The sequence below is a fragment of the Adiantum capillus-veneris genome, chromosome 23, assembly GCF_014529385.1.
Source record: "Adiantum capillus-veneris isolate H3 chromosome 23, ASM1452938v2, whole genome shotgun sequence".
NCBI lineage: Eukaryota > Viridiplantae > Streptophyta > Polypodiopsida > Polypodiales > Pteridaceae > Adiantum > Adiantum capillus-veneris.
This window is the reverse complement of record NC_140953.1, coordinates 125785306-125807680: the sequence shown is the minus strand read 5'-3', so window position 1 is coordinate 125807680 and position 22375 is coordinate 125785306. Positions and strand designations below refer to the sequence as shown.

The window sequence follows — 22375 nt, the reverse complement described above, 5'->3', positions numbered from 1 at the left end:
TGCCTAAGATTTTGCGAGGAATCCTAGATGCTTGCAAGGATGGCCTCTGCAAGGAAGAGACGCTAGTAGGCGTCACGAGAACACTGCTAGTGGTAATAACTTACAGGAGGAAAAGATTGGAAGGAAGTGCCGCCGTGCACAAGGAATCTTCGGATTGGAACCGCTCGCCTACGTTGAGCGACGGCCCGAAACAAGAACCTTCTTTAAGGTGATCGAAGACCTTGTTTGTGAAGGAAGATATCGAAATTAATACTCTTATGATTTGGGCATTCCCTATGTGGGAGGACACAAGAGGTTTAATACCCTCTGGACTAACAGCGCAGGATTATGCGCAAGGACAAATGCCTAGATTGATTTCTAGGAGGATTATTCTTCTCGGGATTGAGAAGGTGGAATTGAGTTAACAGATTCTCGGATGAGGAAACTTCCAATCTGTTGGAAAGACGCGAATGACGAGTTCTTACATGGCTCGTAAGTTTGATGAATGGTGAAGGATATCCTCGAGGTACTAGAGGAAGGACATGAACCGGTAAGGTAAGTATTGAATTCTTGAATTTTATTTAAATTAATTTTTAAGCTCTCTTTTGAGAAAGGACTAGCTCAACTCACCATTGAGTAAGATTTGGAATCTTTCCGGTTTTTCCCCGGCAGTTCAGTTGGACCTCTACAGTTGAGGAGAACTGTTTATAAGTGAGAGGGATGAAACTAATTTAACTATTTTGTTTCTAATTTCTATTTTCTAGAATTAGGACCTTAATAAGAAATGTGCACAAGTTAACTAATAAGTTAAGGAATCACATATCTGTAAGAAAAGCCATCAGGAAACAGACAACTCTGGTGTGTCATATGATGGGTGACAAGAAGCACCGTGAGGGAGTTGGCCTGTTAGTTCGGTGGGAGAAGACCAGGTAATGGTGGTCCCTGATGAGTCACAAGATGGGTGACAGGTTCATTGGTAAGGAGACACACTAAGAGTCTAAGGAGGAAATCTGAACTGAGTAAGAAAATACGCGTAAGAACGCAAGCACAAGAATAAAAATGGGTTCAATGAAGCTTTTTACGAAAAGCAGGAACAATCGCGGGAAGGCAGACGCTTTCCCGCGAGGAATCTATGTTTGCATTGCATTCGTCCATGTGGTTGCATCCAGGGACGCTTTGGAAGTGTTGTTAAATGCATTGGTTTTAACTTATAAGGTTTTATTGAGTTTTTCGACAGGTTCAGACCAATTTTAAAATATGCCGACCACCCACTTAGAAGATAAAGCAACAAAACCAGCCAACGAATTCTCTCTCCCTATTTCGGGTAGAACAGCGCAAAAAAAAAAAAAAAAAAAACGGTGCGATCTCTACGCGAGCAGTTATTCGTGCCGTGGCCAGGGAGCTATAAAAGCACCACATGCCCTCACTCACGGGAGGTACCAACATCAGCAAGAGAAGACTCTGCCGCAAGAGATCGCGAGACTACGAAGCACGGAAGTCGCTTTTCCCGCACAAGAGCGACAGGTATCTATTGTGGATTCGCCATACGAATTGTTGTCGCGTGTTTGTGTGGTTTGTTTTGCAGGAATCTCCCGTCTTACGGGAAGGCCCTTCACGAGAAGTACGGCTTCACGCCTAAGTCCCTTACGGGCAAGTACGGCTTCGCGCCTAAGTCCCTTAAGGGAAGGAACCGCCTTGTGCCCAAGCCCTTTACGGGAAAGCATGACCTTCGGGTCTAAGATTACAGAACGGAGGGGTTTCCTCGGGTTCTCGTGCTTGTATACGAATTATCCCTGAATAAAAGAATACTCTTGACGGGGGGGGACCAGCCCATCTTCTGGTCCCCAATACTTTGTCAATTCTCTCTCTCTCTCTCTCTCTCTCTCTCTCTCTCTCTCTCTCTCTCTCTCTCTCTCTCTCTCTCTCTCTCTCTCTCTCTCTCTCTCGTCATGTTGAACTGTCTCTCTTAAATTCCGCATGATATTTATCTGAGTGAGCAGCTACGCTTCCGTATTTGTGACAGAGAGATCTCTTCCGGGGAATTGCTTTTTGAGAACGGAGTTGCGTTTCGAGCGTCGAGACTTTGAAGGTAACGATTTTCATGTTATGAACTCTGAGTATTTGTTTGCAGGTGTACTTCCTCTTAGTGAGGGAGTAGGAGCAGAGGAAGGTATGAGCCTCTGCAGGAGAAAAGCGCTCTAAGGAACTAGAGCCAGATCAGCCCAAGGGTTTCGTACCCGAGTTTGGGAAGTAGATCCACGGATCGGAGAGAGGTAGTCTCTCAAGTTGTGATCCGGAAGTTGGGATTCCCAAGTAAGGACTTCGTGTCCGGGAAGCAGAGTTGTTCTGCGGGAAGAGGACTCTGGAAAGAGAGTTGGAAAAGAGTTGCAGGGATGCCATGCCCTGAGTCTGGAAGGTGAGATCCAGAGGCGAGAACCTTGATTCTCGAGGAATTGGAATAAGGAACGGCCGTTCCTTGGAATAGGGTTTTGCCCTAGGAATCGGAAGCTAAGGCTTCTGGGAACCATCAAGTCTTATTCTAGAACGAACGTGGTAATACGTTCGGTTCAAGTGCTTGTATAGACTTCTCCTCAGTAATAAAGATACTATTACGGGGGGGGACCAGCCCATCTTTTGGTCCCCACTACTGTGTCGATCTTCTCACCCTCTATCTCTCTCTCTATCCATTTCTCTCTATATCCTTTGGCTTCAATAATAAGTGATAAATTCTATTTATCCGAATGTATTTTATATTGTTATGCGCTCCTGTTTGTGACAATCACCTATGCTTGCATCTTGAAGGCATGTGGTGCTATGTGTAGAACACCAATATGGGCAACATAATTGATGATGATGTTGTTAGTCAAGGGCTGTTAAACACGTCATCATCGTGTATGCTAGATGTGTTGTACTTCAAAAAGCACAAAGAGTTCTTAAGAAGCTGCCCATCCGGAACGTTAAGTCTTAGAATGCATTGATTGCGAGATATGCCGAAGAGGAACGGGGCAAGGAAGCTCTGGATTGTTTTCAGCTGATGCAAAGCGAGTGCATCTCCATAGATGGAATGACCTATGCTTGCGTCTTGAAAGCAAGTGGGAATTTGGAAAACATTGAGATGGGCATAAGAAATCACAATGATATTGTTAGTCAGAGACTATCGAAAAAACATGTTATGCTTGGCACTACCTTGGCCGACATGTATGCCAAATGTGGCAAGGCCAGGAAGAAGCCCTCGGCTGTGTTCAGCAAGTGTGAAGCGAGGGCATCTCTCCAGATGCAATCACCTATGCTTTTGTCTTGTAGGCATGTGGCACTACACGACATCGATATGGGCAACAAAATTCACGATGATATTGTTAGTTAGGGGATGCTGGAAAAAGTTGTGCTCGGCATTGCGTTGGTCGACGTGTATGCCAAATATGGTGTACTTCACAAAGTACAAAAGTGTTTGAGGAGCTTCTTGTATGGAATGTTAACTCTTGGAACACACTAACTACAGGATATGTGGAACAGGGGCAGGGCCAGGAAGATGTGGTACTTCAAGAAGCGCAATGAGTTCTTGGGGTCTGCGTGTCCAGAATGTCAAGTCTTAGAATGCATTGATTGCAGGATATGCCAAACAGGGGTGGGGCCAGGAAGCTCTGAACCGTTTTCAGCTGATGCAAAGCGAGCGCATCTCTTCGAATGCAATCACCTATGCTTGCATCTTTAAGGCATGTCGCCATTTGGAAGACACTGAGATGGGCAAAAAAACTCACGATGATATTGTTACTCAAGGAAACAAAGTATGTACAATGAGGGCTAAATCACGAGATGGGAGGAGAAAATAGCGACATTGGTGGCCGATAGTGCCATCTAGGCACACCTTGGACCATGGTGAAGAAAGGCCATGGGCGACAAAGTCGTAAGAAAGCCCTCTCGGCGCTCTCGCAGGCGATCGGAGCTGCCCTGAAGTCTCTCAAACTAACCCTTAAGTGTATGAATCAGCTCCAGTCAAAAGTCACGAAAAGTCTCTACCGGTGGGACAAGGTGGGCCTCAAAGATGTGGAAGTAGCGGTGTCGGGGATTAAGGGTTCGAAGGCAGCACCGAGCTGCTAGCTGTGGGAAAAGAGAGGAGAAGAAGAAGCACCACGCCGCACAATAGGCTAATAATTGCTTTGAGATGAAATAAAGTATGAAAATAAACAGATTTGCTAGCACGAACAAGATAAGACGCACGTTTGTCCAAGCGGCACCATAATGTAAATTAGTTGAAGATTAAGGAGTTTAAGCTCCCTTACAATGGGTTAACCCGGCTGAATATTGATAATAAAGAAACAATTTATGAAATTAAGTAGAAGTAGAAGCAGATAGCTCGCCATGATCTCGATGGCGGTAAGGAAATTTTCCTCTCTCCGCCACCGTAATGGCCTCCAAAATCTCTCCTCCTCTTGTTCTTCTTGCTCTCCAAATCCCTCTGTGATTACCTTCCAAAAAAAACTCCGAACTCTTCAAAAATGCCCAAAAATTGGGTTTTATAGAGCCCATTCGGCTATTTTTAGTAAGCGATGAGCAACGGACACTTGTCCCCTTGAACTCGAAGCTTTTGCATGTGAATTGCCTTTTATGTCGACCATCTCTCTCTCTCTCTCTCTCTCTCTCTCTCTCTCTCTCTCTCTCTCTCTCTCTCTCTCTCTCTCTCTCTCTCTCTCTCTCTCTCTCTCCCTCTCTCTCAGCACTGCCGCGGGATGCCCATCCCCCCTTTGCACTAGCGCTAGCGCTAGTGGGGGCTCCCCATTCACTTCAAAAGAGATGGCAAGCGTGGGACCGGCCCTACCACGTCAGCAACTAAACGCGCGGGTGCCCAGCGATGCACGACACCACCGCCTCTGGCGTTCGCACCACGACCACGCCCGGGCAGCGTTCCCTGCACCACTGACAGAGAGCCGCCGTGGCCAACGTGGAGAGGACTCCCTTTCTCTCCCTTCTCTTGCCAAGTGAGGACTCATGGCCGAGGATATAAACCCATGCCCCTTCAGTTCTTTTCCCATATGTGGGATTATCTTAGGCCATGTGGCAACCCTCAGAAAACCCACCTCCAAGGCCTCAAGAACCTTCATTAAACCACAGTTGGGCAAGTTTTTCCCATCAACTTTAAACTGTTGCAGTTTGTTATCCATAGATCCACTAACAGAGCCATGGAAGTCCCGTAAGCCGGCTTCAAACCGTGTTGATCCCACCGCTCTTGGACATTGCCGAGCCCTCTATAACCGGCCTGTACAACGTAGAGGGCGGTACTATTTCAATTACCTGTTAACTTTACACAGAGCACTGAGAAGGAAAGAGAACAAAGATGCGTCCAATGACTAGAATGACACTGCGCACACGAGACCGACACCTTGTAGGCCCCAAAGACTGGCGCCCCTTTCGGTATTTCGTTATTCAATTTAAGGTATACGATCCAACCACTTAGTACAAAGCTGTCCAAACCTGGCAAGGGCTGAAAACGCAGGTTTCCGACCTGATTTTGGTAGCATAACGACGCAAAACCACTGTAGGTCAAAAGTACATATCTAGGGCGGATTCCTGTTAGGGAATAAAGGCCTAAGTGCCTTGTACTTATAACTTATAAGTTAAAAAGACTTATAAGTGAGGGGGCCCAAGTGTGAATGGCCCCCTAGTCACTTACTCATATACTCAAATGTGAAGCCCAAAAGAACACTAGCGTGGCTTTTCCCAAAAATTCAACGAGCTCTCTCTCTCTCTCTCACGTTTTCTCTGCGTGTGCTCTTTCTGCGCCAATCTCCTCTTCTCCTTCACTCTCATTGCATAGGACAGCAAGTGGGCTCTCTCTCCTGCTCCCCCACACATGGTATCAGAGCTCTAGGGTTTCCAAGAGAGCCATCTTCGCAACACAGATCAGAATTCTGTTCTTGCTCGCTGCGGGAAGGATATTCAACCGTTTTCGATCAACTCTGTCGCGAAGGGATCCTCTCACCGTGTAGAATTGACCTCCGGTGACAGTTTCCCCAAAATTAGGGTTTCAAAAACTGGCGAACAGCAGCCTATTTCTGCTGAAATTGACCAATTTCGGGGTCAATTTGATGCAATTTCATTAGGGCAAGTCTCACAGGTCAATCTTACAAGTGTTTCCACCAACGAGGTTCTGAAAATTCAGCAAAACAGGTGTTTACAGGTCTGATTTTTGCCCTAAAACAGGGAATTTCAGCAAGCAAATGATGTATACACCTTGTGGAAACCTTTGGTAAGGGTTTGGCAGTGAATGTACGCCGTTTTGGGGTGATTTTGCGTGAAATTTGCTCGCTGTTTTTCTGTAACAGCAAGCTGTTTTTTACCCGATTGCGCACATTTGGGCGTGTTTAGGTCGGCAAAACAGGGTTTTAGTGTTTGCAATCACTCAGAATGGCTTCTAGCAGTGAAAGTGGCAATTTGTTGCACATTCGCAAGCTTGAAGGTGCCCATAACTTTGCTATATGGAAGAAGCAATGTTATAATGTGATGTTGCAGAAGAAACAGGCGAAACCTATTAAGTTACAGGGTGTGAAACCGATTGATATGGAGGTTGAAGAATGGGAAGAAGTGGACGAGTTGGCTCGCTCCACGATCATGCTTTCGGTGTCTGACAATTTACTCTTCAATGTAGAGAATGAGCAGACAGCATGGGGCATGTGGAAGCGTTTAGACGAGTTGTATGCACAGCAGAGTGCTGCCAGTAAAGTGTATTGGCTTAAGAAGCTTATGGATCTCCGCATGAAGGAGGGCACGCACATGTCAGTGCACCTCAATGAATTCAATTCTATTTTCATCCAACTGACAGAGCTGAAATTCACGATTGATGAGGAGTTCAAAGCTACTTTTCTGCTATGCACATTGCCCGAGAGTTGGGATGTATTCCGGACAGCTCTTAGTAACTCAAGTGCGTCACTTAAGTATACAGATGTAGAGAGTTCTCTCTTGATGGAAGAGATGAACAGGAAGAACACCACACGTGGGTCTTCTAATGCATTGCACTTGAGAGGCAGGTCTCAACAGAGGGAGAAATCTGACAGTAAGGACAAGGCACGCAGCAAATCTCGTAGGAAAGATGTTGTGTGTCATCATTGTGGAAAGAAAGGGCATTATAAACGGGAATGCTATGAGTGGAAGAAAGAGAAGAACAAGGGTGCTGAAACTGATGCAAAGGACAAGGGACATGCCAAGAAGAGCACTGTGTTGATTGAGGAAATCAATGTTGCTAGTAGTTGTGACAGTGACAGCAGCACTGATGTACTCAATGCCTCTTCTGTGGATGCACATACCCTTGCTATGGGTTCTGATGTGGACATGCATACTTGGATTCTTGATTCAGGTGCCTCCTTTCATGTAACACCTCATAGGGATTGGTTTACACAGTACTCAGGTGAGGTGCAGGGCACTGTTTATTTGGGAGACAACTATGCATGTGACATTGCAGGTATTGCCAGTGTCCAGTTTTCCTTTGCTGATGGTATGTTTTGCACAAAGTGCGCCATGTGCCACAACTCAAGAAGAGTTTGATTAGTACAGGGCAGCTAGATGATGCAAGCTATCACACCACTTTTGGTGATAGCAAGTGGAAAATTTGTAAAGGGGCCCGGATTGTAGCCAAGGGTTGTAAATCAGACACTTTGTATCCTTTGCATGTATCTAGTGTGCGTGAACATGTTGTCGCCGTAACCGAGCAGCCAAGTGTTTCTTTGTGGCATGGCCGGTTGGGACACATGAGTAAAAGAGGAATGGAAACTCTGTCTCGTTGTGGTTATTTGCCGTGTTTGAGGTATGCTGATTTTTCTCATTGTGAGCACTGTACTTATGGTAAGCACAGTCAAACACCGCACAAAAGGTCTCTTTCTTTGAAGTCTGACAGGTTGGACTTAGTGCATTCCGATGTATGTGAAATGCCACAGTTGTCCTTAGGGGGAAAGAAATATTTTGTCTCGTTTATCGATGATGCTACACGTAAGGTGTGGGTGTATCCAATACGTGCTAAAAGCGATGTTTTGGATACTTTCAAGAAGTTTCTTGCGTTTGTTAAGAATCAAACTGACAAGAAGCTTAGGTCTTTGCGCTCAGACAATGGGGGGGAGTATGTATCAAAAGCATTTATTGACTTTTGTGCTACTAAAGGTATTAAAAGAGAGCTCACGGCTCCTTTTAATCCCTCTCAGAATGGAGTTGCAGAGAGGTTGAACCGGACTATCCAAGAGAAAGTTCGGAGTATGCTGTCACATGCTGCATTACCTCATGGTTTTTGGGCAGAAGCTGTGCAAACAGCTATTCACTTGATTAATCGCTCACCTAGCAAGGCTTTGGGTGGAAAGGTGCCTGAGGAGGTGTGGTCTGGCAAGCCACCCTCATATGCACATTTAAGAGTGTTTGGTTGTGAGGCCTATGTTCACATCCGGAGTGAACTGCGCACCAAACTAGAACCAAAGTCTCATAAATGCATTTTCCTAGGATATGGTGAGGATGGTGAAATGGGGTATAGATTATGGGATCCCGCATTACGGAAAATCATACGCAGCAATGATGTCATCTTCAATGAGAATTGCATGCACAAACAGCCCACAAAGGTCGAGGAAGTACGCCGGGTTGTTTTTCGTGAAGATGTTACATATGGACAGCCAAGAAGGCCCAATGTTCAGCAGCCTTTACATGCTGAAAATGGTGCTGAAAATCAGCCATTAGCTGCTGAAAATCAGCCCCAACAAGTTGCCATTGATGCACCACCGGTAGGGGAACAGGTTGATGCTCCTAGACCGCCCGTTGTTGCGATGCAACCGGCTGAACAGCCTGCTGTTTTTGATGGTTTACAGGCTGAAAATCCACCTGTTATGGATCATTGGGTGCGTAGGTCTACTCGGGTGACAAGGCCCCCCGATAGATATGAACCGTCTTTGGACTATGTCATGCTTACTGATTGTGGTGAGCCGTCTTGCTATAAAGAGGCTATGCAACGGAAAGACAGTAAGAAATGGTTCAAAGCAATGGTTTCGGAAATGCAGACTTTGGAGAAAAACCATACATGGGACTTGGTTGATTTGCCTAAAGGGCATAAGGCTCTGCCATGTAAATGGGTTTACAAGACCAAGGTCACATCTGATGCTTCTTCTAAGTACAAGGCACGTTTGGTTGCTAAAGGGTACAAGCAAAAGCATGGTGTTGATTTTGATGAGATTTTTTCTCCTGTTGTAAAGCTTGCCACATTACGTCTTGTTTTAGGCCTGGTTGCTTCTGAAGATATGGAGTTAAAGCAAATGGATGTCAAAACAGCGTTTTTGCATGGCGATTTGCTTGAGATGATCTATATGATGCAGCCAGAAGGTTTTGTGTCAAAGGGGCAAGAGAAGAAAGTATGTAGACTCTTGAAGAGCTTGTATGGTTTGAAACAGTCTCCCCGTGCATGGTATCACAAGTTTGATACATTCATGAGGTCTCAAGGATACAAAAGAAGTAATTCTGATCACTGTTTGTATATAAAAACGGCAAGTGATGGATCTCTTCTATTGCTGATTTTGTATGTTGATGACATGCTTATTGCGGGTAACAATGTCACGGAGTTGGATGCATTACAGCAAAGCTTAAAGAATCGCTTTGACATGAAGGATCTTGGTGATGCTAATCATATTTTGGGCATGCGTATCTCTCGAGATAGACCAAACAGGCGTCTGTATCTATCTCAACGAGATTATGTTAATAAGGTGCTACATCGTTTTCATATGGATGGGGGAAAGACACTTGGTACTCCGCTGCCTCCATATGTAAAACTGACTGCACATGACTGCCCAAACACAGATGATATGCGGGCTGAAATGGCCAAGAATTCCCTCGCTATCTGGAAGCTTTCTGGTGAGCTGTCACAGAAATTCAGCGTGCTGTAATTCTTTGTTTTTCACTGCCGGGTGCCCAAAGCTTGTACACGCATCCCAAGGCTCTCACAAGGCTCCCCTGGTGTTCCCTTGCAGTTTAGGTGCGAAACCCATAACCTACAGAAAAACACAGCAAGCTGTAAATGCCTGTTTCGGATCGTTTTTAGTTGAGCGAACATGCCTACGCGTGTCCCAAGTGCTCTCGCACGCAATGGGACAGTCCCCTGTGGATTGGACGAGTTTTCACGCGAGAAAACTCTCTAGAATCACAATCTTTCGCAATGGAACTGCGCGTACCTATGGGGGATCATGAATTAGCTAATCCGGTTCTTGTTCAGAAGGCTCTTGCCTTGGCAAACGCGCATAAACCCCCAGAACTGTACATATTCATCTGAGTAGCCCAACTAGTGGGGCATTACCATATGTGCCAAAAGGGGGAGAGAGATGCACGAGAGCAAGTCATCGCGCTACATGAGACACAGGAGAAGGCAAGCTTTCCATTAAAGCTGTAGACCTGCACCCACTACTCCCACACATTGTAGGTCACTTTGTGTAAAATTCAGCCTCCTCTCTCAAATTGGGCGCCCCCTCTTCATGCTGGAGATGGCAAAATAGCCTGGAGCCGCCATGTGTCCAGTTTGCCCCTTTTAAGTTAATTCCCTAGTTCCCACTGACTTATAAAGTTATAAGTGACTTTCCGAGTGGCCCAAACTTCGTTTGGCGCACAGGCTTCCATACTCATCAGAATTCACTGCTAGCTGGCCCGACCAGTCCCAGACTGACCGTCCTAGACTCCCCATGTGAGAAACCTGTTCGGGTGTAGCCGTTTCACACTGGCCATGCAATGTCCACTTGCACCTTTTAAAGGGTTCCGGGGAAAACAAGTAAAAATAAAAATAAATAAAAATATCTAGTACTTATTTACGAAAGGCAGCAAGAAAAATACACCTCCTGGTAACACACCCCACCCTTGAAATACTGCAAGCGACCTCGCTTGCATGCCAATAATACATGCAGTATCTCCTGATATCACATATATTCTATGATGGGAATCCAAGATATACATGCTTCCGAAAATGTAGCGTTGGACCATTAAACAATCCCACCAACCTGGCTACGACACATATATCAAGCATAGAAGTTTTCTAGTGTACTCTCAAGCACAAACTTCTCTAGCTAAATTCTGTATGGAAAGAGTAGATACAATTGCTTAACTACTCTCTTGAGCATCATGAACCATCCTCTTGCCTTGCTTCAAAAAGGCTACATCAAGTCACTGTGGATTCCATCTGAAAGGCTTCAAGATTGCAATAGCTGAGGTGAATCAACCAATTCACACTCTTCCATCCATTTGGCATCCAACGATGGATAGTTCTTAAACTTCACCAAATAGCGTCTTGCAACCTTTCCTCTAATGTTTCTTTCTTTATGTGCCAAGAACAAGAATCTCATCCAATTCTTCCACTTCGGGCTGTTCCTCATCAAGCATATTCTCTGGCACATCACCAATAAAAGGTCTTAGAAGGCTGACATGAAAAGCTTTATGTATTTTCTAGCCTTCTGGTAGCTTCAATCTGTAAGCTATATCACTGATCTTTTCTGAAATCTGAAAAGGACCATAATATCGCATACTGAGCTTAGGAAACAAACGTTCCTTGCCTTTCCTTTTCCTTAACCTGGCCTTTTCAAAGAACAAAAGCACCCAATCACCAAGTGAAAATACAAGTGACGATCAACAACTTTCTTTTGCTTAGCCTGAGTCTTTCTCAAGAGCAATCTTTATCTTCCTGTATGTTTCATCCATATCTTGCACCACATACTTGTCTGCCTCAAATATCTTGTCCTTAATCTGCAAAATGGGCGGGACTTTCCTCCCTCCTTCCACTATCTCAAATAGTGCCTTACCTGTTGATGTATACACAATGTTATTGTAAGCATATTCAACCAATGGAAGATGGTGTTCCCAAGTTGCCTTGTGCTCTGACACATAACATTTGAGTAGATCCAGGACAGTGGAATTTGCCTCTTCTGATTGTCCATCAGTTTGCGGATGAAACGAAGATGAGAATTTTAGCGTAGTGCCCATATTCTCAAACAGTGCCTTTCAAAAAAGGCTCGTCATACGTGGATCCCTGTCACTGACAATTGACTGAGGCATCCCGTGATATTTAAAGATATTGCTCATGAATATCTTGACCATGTGTTCTGGCGTTATCTTCTTCCTCAAAGGAATGAAATAGACATGCTTATTGAACCTACAAATGATAGTCCAAATCCCATCATTGCCTGTTTGCGTCCTTGGAAGATCAAAAATAAAGTCCATCACTATGCTTTCCCATGGCCTATCAGGGATCGACAATGGCTGCAACAATCCCGGTTGCTTTTGCATGTCAAATTTGACTTTTTGGCAAACTAAGCATGATCTTACAAATGTGTCAACATCTTGACGCAAAGCTGGCCAATAGAAGAATGCCTCAACCCCTTTCACTGTCGCATCAATTCCACGATGCCTAGCATAAGGTGGAGCATGACTTTCCATCAAAATATTTGGCCATAACTGTTTAGTAACGCATAACTTTCCATGCATCATGAGAAAGTCATTCTTAAGCATATAGTGCTCATGATGTTGCCCATCAACAAGCTAATCATAGATCCTTGCAAAATCTGAATCTTCAACATATTGTGTCTTCATTTCGTCTAGTTCACAATGGTACGGAATTGACACTGTTGAACTTTGGGGCTTTCGTGACAACGCATCAGCCACCGCATTCTTTTTCCCTTGCACATGTACGATCTGAAAATAGAACATTGACAAGATGTTTGCCCGTCACATATGCTTCTCAAACAACTTCGTTTGTGTGAGAAAATATTGCAAGGTTTGATGATCTGTTTGGACAACAAAGTCAACCCCTAGCAGTGTTTCCAACTAGTGAGAGCGTTAATTACTACTAGCAATTCTTTCTCATAGACTTGCAAGTTCCTTTCGGTCTTCAAAAGAATTCTGCTCTCATATGCGACTACTCGACCATTCTGCATTAGAACTGCACCCAGACTATGGCCACACGCATCACACTGAACCACAAAAGGTTTCGAAAGATCTGGCAAAATGATTACCGGATCTGAAGTCAGCTTCTCTTTTAAGTGTTTGAAGGCTAAAATTTCCTTGGCTGTCCACTTGAAAGTAACTACTTTTCCTTGCAGTGCATGGAGTGGAGAAGCAATCTCAGCAAATTTTCGGATGAACCTCCTATAGTACGAACATAAGCCTAGAAAGCTTCGAATGTTATGTACGGACTTCAAGTCTGGCCATGACCTAATTGCTTCCACTTTCGCGAGATCCATGCGTACCCCATCCTTTGAAACAATGTGCCCAAGGAAGTGAATCTCTTTCAAAAAGAACTCACTTTTCTTAGCATTAATGAGTAGCATGTTCTTACGTAACTCGTTGAAAACTACGGTCAAGTGATCCTGTAACAAACTTGGACACTCCAAGTCAAGAATCAACCGCGACAGCACCAAATAACCACTTCAAAACAATTCACAGATCACAATAGATTTGCCACTGGCCCGGCGGAGTTCCGTGCCTAGAGATATTGGCCCCAAAGACTAGCGCCCCTTTCGGTATTTCTTTTTGTATTAATCAATCATCAAAGTACAAGAGAGCGGTTAGGGTTTCACTCTCAGACTCTGCGTCCAGATGCTCTGAGAAGTGAGGCCCTCACCACTAATTTAAAGGTTACAAGGGATGCCCAAAAGCAGAGCCCCAAAAGCTTTAAAAATCAAAAGCATCAGTTCTCTCTCTCTCTTAGAGAGTCTTTTCTCTTTTTTTTTTATAAAAAAAAAGCAAAAGCAAAATTCGCGTCGCTCATCATTTTCCAAAAAATAATAATAATAATAATAATAATAATAATAATAATCCGCCTCCGCGATTTCCGGAATTTAGGGTTTTTGGCAAAAATTAGGGTTTGCAGGAATTTTAGGGTTTCTGGCAGAAATTAGGGTTTCTGCTGTCCGCCACGTCATCACTTTGTGACATACCCCCCTCTTGAAAGCATTGTAATCGACCGCAATTACGCCTGCAAAACCGACAAAAGCCATAAACCGTCTTAGCAGACACTGTCTGTTAGTACCTACGTACTAGGAACACACATCTAGCACATGTACAAAATCGACAGTCACATCACATGACATCACAGGACATCACCAGACATCACAGGACATCACATGACATTCAACATTCATTCGGATCTTAGACCATGATTTATCGGCAATGTAGCTAGCAATCACATCTAGGTCCAATCGGGACCTCATCGATGTCCGATTGACTAACCCCTATTGCAACCATGTCTATTCGAGATCAATCAGACCAAAATGCTGCAGTCATTTCGGCTATCAGTTCCTGCACTCACAAGAAGTCAAGAACAAATCAGTATCATAATCAGGAATTCCATTTCATAAAGTCATCCAGCAGAATACTGTCAGCTCTCAGTATCCCTGAAGCTCAAAGAGACATCAGTGACTTTAGTATCAAAATCAAGGCATCTGTTGACAAAGGAGTGGAGTAACTCCCCTCTTGTGCATCCCACTGCACCAGATCTTCGGCCAAGCTGAATTCTGGGTTCCATTTGGAGTAGACTATGCTAAACCAAAAGCATCGAGGTAAAGTTTCACAATCTGAGGGGTATCTGCTAGGTCCTCCTCCTCCATCCACTTCGCATCAAGTGCAGGATAATTCTTGAACTTAACCAAGAACCGCCTTCGAACTTTACCCTTATTCTTCGTATCCTTATGTGCCAAAATCTGTTCAGGAACAAGGATCTCCTCGTTTTCTTCCACTTCGGGTTGCTCATCAGGCTCCCCATCATCAGGCACATCACCTTTAAAAGGTTTCAAGAGACTCACATGCAATGCATTATGAATCCTCCAAGTATCTGGCAGGTCCAATCGGAAGGAGACATCATTTATCTTGTCAGTAATCTGGAAAGGTCCGTACTATCACATACTAAGCTTTGGAAAAAGCCTCTCCTTTCCCTTTTTTTTTTCTTAGGCGTGCCTTCTCAAAAGGTAAGAGCACCCAATCATCCTCCTTCAATTTCATGTCGCGACGACGGCGATCCGCTGCCTTTTTCTGTCGTTCTTGAGACTTCTGCAAAGTCTCGCGAACCTTGGCAAAAGCCGTATCCAGATCTCGCGTATATTTATCCGCTTCAAAGATCTTATCTTTCGTGCTCAGGAAGGATGGAACCTTCGCAGCAGTTTCAACAATCTCTCATGGCGTCTTCCCCGTCGAAGAGTGTATCGTGTTATTGTAGGCAAATTCCACCAAAGGTAAGTTCTTTTCCCATTGAGTCTTCTGATGCGAGATACAAGACTTCAATAAATCTAAAATCACTGAATTGGCAATCTCAAATTGCCCGTCAGTCTGCAAGTGGAACGATGACGAGAACTGCAACCGCGTCCCAATGTTCTCCCAAATTGCCTTCCAAAACAAACTCATAAATCTGGGGTCTCTGTCGGAGACAATCGTCTCAGGCGTGCCATGTAATCGGAAAATCATCGTGATCATTCTGTATTCTCGGGAGATAAAAAAAAATGAAATCCATTTCAATATTTTCCCAGGGGCGGGTGGGTGGGTATGGGTAAAGGCTGTAACAATCCCTGTGCCTTATGCCTGTCAAACTTGACCTTCTAGCATACCAAGCAACTGCGCACAAACTCTTCCACATCCTTCTTCAGTCTCCGCCAAAAGAAATCTCTCTCTACCCCTTTCATGGTGGTAGCAATGCTGCGGTGACCCGTAAAAGGTAGACAATGGCAATCAGTCATAACCTTTTCCCTCAACGGCTGTGTAACGCACAACATAGTCTTTTTCATCAAGTAGCCTTCCCGAAGGGAGTATCCAGCTACTGTCTCCCCATCCCGTATCCGTGTGAAAATATCTGCAAAATCTGTATCTGTGGCATACTGATCGACCATATCCTCGAAGCTCCTATGATGTATCGCGGAAATAGCCAGAACCAACGGTTTCCGAGACAAAGCATCTGCCACCACATTCTTCTGTCCCTGCACATGGACAATCTAGAAGTGGAACTGTGACAAGATGTTCGCCCACCGCATCTGCTTTTCCGAAAGCTGCTTCTGTGACAAGAAGTAGCGCAAACTCTGATGGTCTGTAAAGACAATAAAATCCGCTCCGAGTAGGTAATGCCGCCACTGAGTAAGAGCATGGATAACCGCCAAAAGCTCTTTCTCATAAATCTGTGCTGTCATCTCCGGCCTAGAGAACAAACGGCTCTCGTAAGCTATGACATGGCCTTCTTGCATCAAGACCGCACCCAGACTACGACCACAAGCATCACAATATACTTCGAATGACTTCTGCAAGTCCGGCAAAGTCAAAATAGGTCCCGTAGTCAATTTCTCTTTCAATGTCTGAAAGGCAGTCACCTCTGTGGGTCCCCACGAAAAAGGTACTCCTTTCTGTGTCAAGATATGCAAAGGGGAAGCAACCTCTGCAAACTTTCGTATGAACCGCCTGTAGTATGAACATAGTCCCAAGACTAACTTCATGGACATTCCTCAAATCGGGCCAATCACGGATAGTCTCTATCTTGGCCGGGTCCATTTGCACTCCTGTTGTGTTGCTGACACAATGTGTCCCAAAAAGTGTATCCATGGTAGGAAACAAATTCACTTTTCTTTGCATTAATCACTAGCGTGTGATCTCGTAATGCCTAAAAGACTTGAAGCAGATGATCTCTGTGTTCTGCCTCATTCTTCGAGAAAACAATGATGTCGTCAAAGAAAGTGCCAACAAATAGCCTGTACTCTCGAAAAATCCTGTCCATCATCCGGTTAAATGTCGCAGGAGCATTGGTTAAGCCAAAAGGCATCACCAAAAACTCAAATAACCCAAAAGTCGTCCGAAAAGCTGTCTTGTAGACATCTCCTGGCGCTATCCTGATCTGATGATATCCACTCTTCAAGTCAATCCTGCTAAAGCACGAGGATCCCTGTAACCTGTCGAGTATATCATCGATCCTAGGAATCGGAAATCTGTTCTTGATGGTGATTTCGTTGAGAGTGCTATAATCGATGCACATTCTCCAAGATCTGTCTTTCTTCAAAATCAACAACACTGGAGAGCAATACGGTGAAGTACTAAGCTGGACAAGACCCTTTTCCAAGAGGTCTTTCACTGAGTTCATAATCTTTTCATTCTGTACTCGGCTCACACAATAAGGTGGCCGATTCGGTGGTGTGCTTCCAAATATCAGATCAATGGTATGATCTTCAGGCCCTCTCAAAAGCAATCGGCATGAGCGTGGAGAAAAAAAATCTTGGCGTTCTTTTCTTCAGGTCAAAACATATTCAACTTTTATCCATGGTTCAGTTCTCCCAAAAGAATGAGTAAGAAAACTGAAGTTCATCAAGTACAATCTCTAAGCCCTTCATTTATCAAAGTCGCTTTCTCGGCCCGGTAGTCAACCACGGCGTAGTTCTTGTGGTACCAAGGGATCCCGAGTAGAACGTCACTCACGTGCCCTGAACACCCCTGTCATTGCAAACGAAGTTTGCCAATGCTCGGTGTAATGGCAACATCCCATCCGGGTGCCAGTCGAACTACCTCTGCCAGTGGCGTCAGTCTGTCGGGCGCAGTTCCAAATCGAGCCGCCAATTCCAAGTGAAAAGAAGTTGGCCTTGGCTCCTTCAAAAGAGCTTCTTGATCCTTCACTTTGCCCCAAAAAAAAAACGGCAAAGTTTGTACTTTCATTCATTTGATTCGGTGCAAGTCCCACGCCATGTGGTACCAGTTCTGCTTTTCTATCTGCCTTTTCTGCCACATTCCTCAGCTGCTCTCGAACTCTCAGACCTGTCGTCGTCTTTATCATTCTGTTCTTTCTGTGCCTTATCAGGGCACTTTGCGGAAATATGTCCATGTTTCCCGCATCCAAAGCACTTCCCCTCTCTGATGAAGCGAGCTCTCTCCTCAGGAGTAAGCTTGGGTCGTGCATCCTTTTTTTTTCTCTGGGTTGCTCTTTTTCATTCTACTTTCATTCCCGGAAGTCTGTTTGGCTCGTTGTGTCATGGCCTCATCTGTGGGGTAGGTCAGACTGCCAGAGTGAATGGCAAAGCCCCGCTTCGCATGACTCATCAACTCCTGAATAGAAGCTGACTTCTGTTCCAAGCAGTGATCTCGGATCTCTGTAGGTAGACCCAAGGTAAACCGCTCAATTTGTTCTCTGAACGAGATCTTCTTGAATGAAGAGGCGGGTAGAAAAGAGCTCCAGAATCTTTCACAATAAGAATTCACTGTATCGCTCTTGGTCATCCGGAGATGGTTCCAAGCAGCTCGTATATCTCGCTCAAACTCTTGAGTCAACCAAGAAGAAATAAAAAGCCTCTTGAATTTCAGCCATGTAACTGGCACAGTCTTGCTTAATAGAAGCGTGGACCACCAAGTACGAGCATTCCCCTCAGAGTAAGAGGCAGCTCTCCGAATCTTGGAGTGCTCTGAATAGCGTCCTCCTGCGAAAGCGATGTCAAACTGCTGTATAAGAGACAAAGCCTTCGAAGCATCTGAGTATCCTGAAAAAGTATCAAACTTAAGTGCTTGGCCACCTTCCTTAAACTCTCGAACTTTCTTGCTTTTATCTTCGAGAAAGTCATACTGGTTGGCTTTGTAAAAATTCTTCTTGTTCGCATAAAACTTTCCGTCATCGGAATCTGAGCTGTCTGTAGACGAGTCCTCAGTAGAACTGTCAGTCTCTGGGTGAGATGTAGCCTTCTTTGCCTTTTTCTTGCCCGTTCCGAAGCTTTGTGTCTTGCTTCGCTTTTTGCTTTTTTTTCTGTCTTCTTCGCTCTAATCCGAGGAGCTAGAAGAATTGTCAGAAGAAGAAGAAGAAGAACTGGGTACTCCTTCAAATCGAACACGCTTCTTCCGTTTCTTTGCTTTGTCGAATGTCGACTGACGACCCAAATATCCCGGGAAGTCAATACCTTTGTTCTGCTTTTTGCCGTGCTTTTTGCCTTTCTTTTGCACGTCGAAAAGCTGAGCAATCCGTGCATCAACCACGTTCTCCAGTTCCTTCTCCGTATATTTCTTGGAGGCAGAAGGTTTCTTGAGAGCGGGTTTCGGGAGTGGTGTTGTGGTTCTCTGCCACTCCATCTGTACCTCTTTCAAAGAGGTCTGGTTCATATATTTTGCCATCTTCGGGTCCTTGGCAAAATTGAGCATCATCTTTGTTGCATCACCAATCAATTGACGACGCTCCATCTCTCTTTGCTCCGCCTGAGTAGGCCGAGGCGGGCCATACTCTCTGCCTGAATCTTCGTTGTGATCCCAGCCCGCATCTCCAGATGCAGAGAGAGTCGACTGATCATTGCCTGAAGCCATAGGTGCCGCGGAAAAAAATTCGGGGATTGGATTTCCCGTAGAAGAGAAATCGGCCGTGCTCTGATACCACTGTAACAAACTTGGACACTCCAAGTCAAGAATCAACCGCGACAGCACCAAATAACCACTTCAAAACAATTCACAGATCACAATAGATTTGCCACTGGCCCGGCGGAGTTCCGTGCCTAGAGATATTGGCCCCAAAGACTGGCGCCCCTTTCGGTATTTCTTTTTGTATTAATCAATCATCAAAGTACAAGAGAGCGGTTAGGGTTTCACTCTCAGACTCTGCGTCCAGATGCTCTGAGAAGTGAGGCCCTCACCACTAATTTAAAGGTTACAAGGGATGCCCAAAAGCAGAGCCCCAAAAGCTTTAAAAATCAAAAGCATCAGTTCTCTCTCTCTCTTAGAGAGTCTTTTCTCTTTTTTTTTTTTTTTTAAAAAGCAAAAGCAAAATTCGCGTCGCTCATCATTTTCCAAAAAAAAAAAAAAATTAATAATCCGCCTCCGCGATTTCCGGAATTTAGGGTTTTTGGCAAAAATTAGGGTTTGCAGGAATTTTAGGGTTTCTTGCAGAAATTAGGGTTTCTGCTGTCCGCCACGTCATCACTTTGTGACAGATCCCTATGCTCCCCTTCGGACTTTGAGTAGACAATCATGTCATCAGAAAAGGTACCCACGAAGTTTCTATGTGGTCTAAAAATTATGTCCATCATTCTATTAAACGTGAAAGGGGGGCCAATCAGACCCTCATGACTACCAGAACAGAAGACCTTGTACAATGGAATGTCATACTATAATTGTGAGTGCTTCCCCTAACCCCATATATAGGTGCCCAAGGGGAGGTAGGGCAATGCCAGATAAAAGCCCACGACCCAACAAGAGGAAAAAGAAATATAAGGACATTCGGACAAGGTGGGCAGCCGGCCCAAAAGTGGACGGCCGGACAGTGCAGTGGGTGGCCAGCCTGGAGACATACTAGACGTACATGTATGCCCTAGACCTGAGTGAAGCAGCAGAGTGGTGTAAATCTAACATTGTCGCTCTGTGTATACCATGTGGACGCAACACCAATCTGTTAATTGGGTTTGCAAATTAAATGTTAAGAAAATCTCTCTTGGCTTCACTGCTCCTACACGCGACATGCGGACTTCCTCTTCCACTTCCACTGCACCCTTCCTTTGCCCCTTTGCCCTATGCATGCAAGGCAAAGCAAAGTCTGCTTTTGCTAAACCTCCTCCCCTCCTCTACTGTCGTTTAACGTCTTCTTTTGCTAAACCTTCTCCCCTCCTCTTACTGTCGTCTGACGTCTTCTCTCACGCACCCTCACGTCATCTAATTGTTGTACCTGATCAAGGGCATCTTTCCTGATTCGCTCTGATTGGTACACCCTACTCACTTTATACAAATTTAAGAGTGGCCCAAGTTCCATAACTAGCATGGATACCTTGGATTTCAATGCCAACTAAATCAAACTCAAGCGACATCTGTGGCTCATTGGCCCTGGCCCACTTTAAAATAGCCATGCATTGTGCCTCGACCTTGAGAGACATGTGGCCCATTGACCCTAGCCCACTTTACAATAGCCATGCATTGTGCCTCGACCTTGAGACCTTTGTCCTCTTGCTTGCTTCAAGAGCTTTGAGAGAAAAAAAAAGATAAATAGAAGCCAAGATACAGTTCTCAATGACAACAATTAAACATTCTTGAAGAAGCTAATATTGAAGATGCACACATGCTCTAGAAGGGCCCATGGGGCATGAGATGGGCCCCACTAGCATACGTACCCTTCTTGAAAAGCAAAAAGCAAGTCCAACTAATAAGCAGCCCATGCAAGGTTGGGGAAACACGAGTTACAATCACCCGGAAACAGATTACATATTATTCTTTAAAATCCAAGAAAACGTTCTCAAAGGCAAACACAAAGTAAAAAAACAAAGAAAATCAAGAGGCTAAAAGCACACAAAAAGACAAGTGATCAATATGCTCACAAGCAATCATGCACTGCTTTTGCATCAAGAGCTCTTCAAAGACCATGATGGGTTTGCAACGTCAAAATTGAGACACTAATATGTTACTCGTTTGTGCCAACAAGTGTCTCTCTAATGTCGGTTTGAGTCAAACGCACCGCCCAATGCGTTTGACACATCAATCCGTTCTTGGTTTATACCAAACGTTTGCAAGGATCCATTGTCTATCCAGCCCATATACTCTGTGAAACCATGTCTATACAACGCTTAATCTAACCCTTCAACCCAGATTTTTCTAGGTTCTCGCCATAGTTTCTATGTATTCGCAGTGTACTCAGGGGGATCTCACGATAAGAAAACGCATGTATCAGCCAACATGCATGGTGCCAAGCAAGTAAGTAGTGGGCTTGGAAAGACGAGTAATGCATAATCAAAACGGAAGCACTCATGTTGCTGTCTGCGTCTCATGGCCTAAAGAACTGTTAGTCAGCAAAAGATACTCCTTTCGAGATGGACAAATAGAACTAGGTGCTTGATATTATGCTTTGCAGTGTATGTGTCGCCCAAATAGAGCAAGCCATAATATTCATATAACAGATTCCACACACACACATGCCAGAGAAACAAAAGGCGTACAATTTGGAGAGCAGGGATCGACACATGTTCCTCGGATGCAAGGGAAAGAGCGAGATCGCGCACTCGAAAGGCATGGAAGGCGTCGTGGGAGGAGTCCCATTGACCCATCACCCTCTTCGCCAAGACCTCTGCTTCCTGCACTACCCGGCTGAAGAGTTCCTGTTCCATTCCTTCTCTAAGTAAGAGAGAGAGAGAGAGAGAGAGAGAGAGAGAGAGAGAGAGGGGGGGAATGAGGGAGTCTGTGAATGAGTAAGTGTGTTGTGCGCGAGCAATTATCACCAAGGCGTTTGGGGGCAAACGTTGGCACTGCCTTTCGTTGCGATCAACGGGAGGGTTGGCATCGCTGAAGGTGCGCACTGTCTCTATAAGGGGTATGAGCCTCCCGAAGACCGGCCACGGGAGGGGACCCCCCACCTAGGCACGTTAGCCTCACTCCACGCACTCGCGCACCGTGGGGACTCGACGCAAGGTTCCCCGGGGCACGCTATGACCCGTCGGCGGTGCGG

At 45.0% G+C, this 22375-nt stretch overlaps 1 protein-coding gene across 1 annotated transcript in view; it reads right to left on the bottom strand.

Moving 5' to 3' along the window:
- The window catches only part of LOC147428496 (Metal-dependent phosphohydrolase), a 33267-nt gene extending 11093 nt beyond the window's left edge, over positions 1-22174 (bottom strand). The window contains exon 1 of the mRNA XM_086497044.1: positions 21870-22174. Within this exon, the coding sequence (XP_086353170.1) occupies positions 21870-22037 (168 nt within the window). The 5' untranslated portion in view covers positions 22038-22174. The remainder of the gene's footprint in view (positions 1-21869) is intronic.
- Positions 22175-22375: the final 201 nt, after the last annotated feature.